At 36.3% G+C, this 6,000-nt stretch overlaps 1 protein-coding gene across 5 annotated transcripts in view; it reads right to left on the reverse strand.

The window, feature by feature from the left end:
- PTPRC (protein tyrosine phosphatase receptor type C) overlaps positions 1-4,215 on the reverse strand; it is a 123,652-nt gene extending 119,437 nt beyond the window's left edge. For 2 of the 5 annotated variants that reach the window (XM_033848851.2, XM_033848822.2), the window contains exons 1-2: positions 4,156-4,174; positions 3,959-4,074 (exon numbers count right to left, since the gene is read on the reverse strand). In XM_033848851.2, the coding sequence (XP_033704742.1) occupies positions 3,959-4,031 (73 nt within the window). In that variant the 5' untranslated portion in view covers positions 4,032-4,074; positions 4,156-4,174. Of the gene's footprint in view, positions 1-3,958; positions 4,075-4,155 lie in introns of all 5 variants that reach the window. The other 3 variants (XM_033848726.2, XM_033848691.2, XM_033848752.2) reach the window with 3 other exon arrangements.
- Between the last annotated feature and the right edge of the window lie 1,785 nt (positions 4,216-6,000).

Consider the following 6,000-nt stretch of genomic DNA (forward strand, 5'->3'; position numbering starts at 1 on the left):
TTTTTTCCTCTTTGATTTTATATTTTTAAGCTGTAGGGTGTGAAAAGAAATGGACAGATTAGGATACTACTACAACACTGCAGGTGAAAAGGGATAAAGTTGTGAATTAAAGGGATGTCAATAGAGGTGGGGGGGGGGCGAAGATTTTAGAGATCATTACAAAGTAAAATGATAGGACTTGGGGAGCATTTAAATATATATTTCAGATTTTCTTTCTCCCTCTCTCCCTCTCTTTTTTTCTTTTTTGCAAAAACACAACACAGTAAAACAAGATTAAATTTAGGAAAGGAGGTGGTGGGGTGGTGGTGGTGGGGTGGTGGTGGTGGGATGAATTGGGAGATTGGGATCGACATATATACACTAATATATATAAAATAGAGAACTACTAAGATCGTGCTGTATAAAACTAAATAAATAAAGTAAAATTAGAAAAAGTAAAAAGACATAAGCCCTCAGCACACAGGCTAAAATAATTTTGCTTAGAGACTTTGCCTCAATACTGTTAGAGTTCTAGAATAGCTCTACATCACTGTCTGTTTGACTGAGAAAGTTAGGAATGAAACAATATATCTGGGTTTCATGATTTAGTTGGAAAATGTTGTGTTAAATAAATATTAAACACAAAAATCTAACAAAAAAGAAGGAAAGGAGGTAGGTTCCGCCTTCTGAGGGGTGAGTCTGGACATGGAGAATCAGGATCATCAGTGCATAGTAGGTGATGATAAGGAACTCTGAGTTTAGGAAATAAGAATAAAACAGGCCGAAGGGGCTTCCCTGGTGGCGCAATGGTTGAGAGTCCGCCTGCCGATGCAGGGGACGCGGGTTCGTGCCCCGGTCCGGGAAGATCCCACATGCCGCGGAGCGGCTGGGCCCATGAGCCATGGCCGCTGAGCCTGCACGTCCGGAGCCTGTGCTCCGCAACGGGAGAGGCCACAACAGTGAGAGGCCCGTGTACCGAAAAAAAAAAAAAAAAACAGGCCGAAGATTGAGGCCCATAGAACTCCAATATTTAAAAGTAGACAAATGTGGAGAACCAGTAGAGAGATGATAGACAGACAGACCAATAGACATACATAAATATATAATGTTTGTGTATTATATAACTCACACATATATATATATATAACTCATCTATTTATGTGTGTGTGTATGTATATGCATACAAACAGTGTAGAAATATCTATGTTCTTACAGTACTTAATTGTCACTGGTAGAAGGATACCAAGTAGCCCAGAACAGAGCAAAGACCCAGCTCAAAGCTGAGGGCTCTGACCCTGTGCTCAGTCACGTAGAGAAAGGGAGGAAAAGGAAACCAGACCCCTAACCTCACCTCCCCTTCCCTCTAACCAAAGGCATTTCAGAGTCTGGCGATGGTAACAATCCCAGGCAGATTTGTATTAGGAAAATGTTTTCCAAAAAATCAATATATAATCATACTCACCACCCCCAAACTCTACATTGTATTTAGAACTTAAGAGGATTGCTGATCAAATTCAATTCATAACTAGTTTTGAATACCTGCAATGGGCAAGGCAAGGTACATGCTTGGAACTAAGAGCTCTTTCTTTTTTACTTAGATGGAAAAATGAAAACTTATGTCCAGGAAATGACTCTTAACTGTTATGACTCATAACTCACATAACTCATGTATTCATGGCTGTTATGGTATGAAGCCGTAGCTTCTGGCAGTACTTTGTTAGAGTCAGAGATCACTCACTCCTACCTGCATGCTTGAAACCATCACTGTCCCCCAGAATTATTTAGAAATTTTAAACAAAGTGTTGGTTTCCGGTTAACACAGCAAAGAGACACAGAGCAAATAGATCAGACATTTATGTAAAACTCAGCCAGCGATGTTACTCTGCGCTGGCAAAGTGTAACTTTGCCCATATTTTAGAGATTAAATAACACATCTGAGTTGTGCAACAATTTATCCACTGAAGTCACTCTCCATTTGGCTCTATTTCTTTATGCCCTTAGAGTTCACAATATAAATTTGAGGTCTAATATTTCCTATAAACACGAAACTCAACTGAACACATTAAAGTAAAACATATAATGCAACTCATAGGTTGCTAATATAGAAAAATATATCATTTAAAGAATTAATAATTTCCAAAATTATACAGTGAATCCCAAAATCTCTCTGGGGACTTCAAAGTATGATAAACAAGATTTGCACACCTAGATACTTATATCTATATATTTTTTCTAAAAATGAGTATGTTTGCTCTCCATATTTATGTGAGCAGTTGAAGTGAAACTTGGTTTTCAAAATAAATCTATGTATATCGATACATTTATTTATAGTATAAACTATTCAGCCCAATTGGTTTAAAGGTTGCTAGATCATTTTATACTCTTATTTTGATGATAAATTCAAAGATGTTTCTTACGGTAAAAATCCTTACTAGACTGTGTTGAAATTTTTATGGTGGTTTGCTCTGTGGCCTATAAAATATTTGAGAATTTCTTGATGCTCACTCAGAAATGTTTTCCAACAGTTCCTGAGTGGGAATTTTTAATGGAAATTTACTCTGACTTATGATAATACACATATTATTACCTTATTAAAATTATTATTCTTTATAATTTGGCTTTTATTATTATAACCAACTTTATAGGAATGGTAACTTGGTAAACATTTTCTGTACTAAGACAAAATGCTGTACCTATATAAAAAATGTTTAATCCGTTTTTGCAGTTAAAGAAAACAGACAAAAAAACCACTATCCACGCTGCTTTCTACTGTCCTTGGTTACACAAAATGTAAATTAACAATGTAGCGTGCTCAGAAGGTAGCTACTGCCCTGCCCTTTAGAGAAAAGGAGAGCAGTAGAAAGTCAAAAAAAGATTTCAAAGTGAATTACAATCAGCAAGATTTTTAAAAATATTTTTCCTGTTTTCTTTTCTTTTTTTTTTTTTTTTACTTATTTGGAAATCTACAAAAATACCATTTAAATACCTTTTCAATAATAAAACATTGCTTTTAGATTCTACACCATAAGGAGTAATATTACATATCAACCAAAAATGTACTCATGACCCAAACTGAAACCGTTCAGGAAATGTACATTAAATGGACCATAAGTGTACAAAGATCTCAAACGTGAATAGGTACCAGGGGTCCGATTAGTTATAGTTTCCTATAGAATACAGCATTTGCATGATTCTTAAGAGTTCAAGTATTTTTATCTCGTCAAGGCGCTACTATTTACCCATCACCCAGGAAGGGCGGCGGCCCCATAAGAATTTTCAAAGCAAATAAGCATTAAAACGACTGTAAGGGACCAAAACCTTGGTTTAAAATACATTCCGTGATAAGAATTTGCAGAAAGTTAATATTTAATTAAATACCCAATTGTATTACTTTAAACTACCATACAACTAAGTATTCAATAAAATATTTCAGTCATAATCAAAATTTGAGGAAGCAAACTACTGGTCCGAAAAAAGGGAGTGGCTTGCATGCAAGCAAAGACATATTATGATTTTTAAAAATGCATTTTTTGTTGGAAAGATAAAAATTTACTTCTTTTGTCATTAAAATTTCCTTAGACATTCATAAACTTGTGTTTGTATATTTTGAGGGTTAAGTAATAGCTTTTGTAATATCCAAGTTTGAACAGTTTGTAAACCAAGATACAGAGAGACAATGTTTGTAAACCAAGATACAGAGAGACAATGTTTGCCTTTTAAATCGTGATTTCTTTTTTGGCCAAACACGTATGCCTTTTTAAACAGAAACAATGTATTCTGTCACATAGCAAGCCATGTCCCTCTGAGGTACAATAACCTTGACTGTTTTACAGTTGGCTTCCTCACCTCCAGTCACCAATGCTTAATTTATTTTTATGTCTATTTCAAACCAATGACCTTACACACACACACACACACACACACACACACACACACACACACACACTAACTAAGGAAATATGAATTTCCTCGTACTTACCTGTAACCAACACTACAGTGTCCAGAAAGGCAAAGCCAAATGCCAAGAGTTTAAGCCACAAATACATGGTCATATCTGGAAATCAGTCGTATTCCTGTGAAATAGCATGCGTCCTTCTGAAAGGCAAAATAATGGTTATTTCCGCAAAAATGTTTCTCTGTAAAACTGAATCAAAAAGAAAAGAAATGAATGCATACTCTTCACTGGTGTCTTATCGGACAGGGAGCAATTTCCTCCTTTGCTGAGAACAAACCACTTGCTGCTAGGTAGTGATGTCAGATTCGGTTTTACTAACTTCTCCAAAAATGCTGTAAAGCGTCCTCTTTGCAGGAAGTCAAGAAAGTTGTTCCAAGTCACTGCAAAGGCGTCTTACTTCCTTAACCCAAGTGATTAGACTGAGTTAGCAGGCCTTTCAAAAGATGTTCCCTACAAGGAAGATGTGTTTTTAGTATTCAAATAACACTCCCAAACAGTATCCATTACAACCAAAAACGAATATAACCCCCCCTGAAAAATCCATAACATTTTTACCTAAAAGTTGAGGAAACATAGTCAGCATGGCTACAGCAAAATGGGGGTTGGCAAGATGATACACTAATTGAATTAGTAAAAAATACCTGTATGGGTTTTAAAAGGACCAAATGAATGAAAAAACTACTACCTATCTGGTTATTTTCGACAACCAGTATCATTTACCATGAGGGCATTCAAAACCCAGCAATATGACAGTTTTAGCATCTAGCCATTTCCTAGGCAAAGCACTCTCAGGGAGCTTCACAGGTTTGCCCCAAATCTTTCATAGATAGCCTTGTGGAGCCAGCCATGGAATTGGACACTCACTTCTACTGCAGCAAGTCCTGCTTCAAAAAAGTAATACTTCTGTGATATTCTTGGTGCTGTTGATGAAGAAAAGATGAGCCATTAAATCGAGAGCTGTCTTTTACAAAAGTTAACCATTTTTTTCTCCCTCAGTAATACTCTCTCACCCTTTCTGATTAAAAGACAACAAATACACAGTGTTCTTCTTGATTCTGATGGTGTTCTTAGTAAGTCCATTAATTAGGAAAACTCATGCTGGCAGAAAGCCTCTGTGAATCAGCAATACAGTTAAGTGAATTGGTATCATGGTCACAATCTCTGAATGCATTTAAAAATCCTCGTGCACAGACATACCAGGCATTATTATTTGAACTACAGATAATGTTGAGGGGACTTTGAGAGAGACAGAGTCCTTGCAGCAAGCTGGTTAGGAAGTGGTGTTGCAGGACTTTTGCGTTTAAGTATATACATCTTTTGATGTTTGCAACCTGACTTGTTTTATACTTACTTAGGCTGCTAGGAAGTACAGAGCCACATTTGCAACCACCCTTGGTGCAAATGAAAGTAATCCCACATCTTAATTTCTGCATAGTAACACTATAATGAGATTCTTATTAGGATTCTGATTTTATACGATTATTATTATAGTAGCTAACTTATTGGGCTCTTACCATGTCCAGGAATATGCTTAACCCTTTAATTGCCTAATCCAATTTGTACAACAACCCTTGGGATAGATAATGAGACAGATAATTCCTCATGTTATCTATGAAGTTCAGAGAGGTTAGGTGATTTGTCCAAGATCTCACAGCTACGAAGTTAACAAGCTATGTTTTGAAACCATCCCCAAGTTTCATCTTGCTTTCCTTATTTACCTTATTTACCTTCCTACCTTCTTTCATTTTTCTCACCTCTTTCTCCAATCTTTTTTACTTTGTACTTTTATGATTCTTAATCTCAGAAAGACAGAACTTGATGTCATAAAAATGATCTTGTTCTCTTTTTGCAACAGAGAACAAATAAAACAGCTGGGCATGTCTGCACTACTGTTTTGGAGGTAGGTCTAAGGAAACGTATGCGTCAGAGGCCACAGATTTTAGTTCTTTGCTCCCCAGCCTATTTTTTAAAATACATTGGCAATGGAAATCTATTTGGCGGTTAGCTTAGAGTATGTTTAAGTGAATACTTGTGTTCTGTTAGCTTGCTACTGTGGCAGGGTATTT

The sequence above is a fragment of the Tursiops truncatus genome, chromosome 1 (genome assembly GCF_011762595.2).
Source record: "Tursiops truncatus isolate mTurTru1 chromosome 1, mTurTru1.mat.Y, whole genome shotgun sequence".
Lineage (NCBI taxonomy): Eukaryota > Metazoa > Chordata > Mammalia > Artiodactyla > Delphinidae > Tursiops > Tursiops truncatus.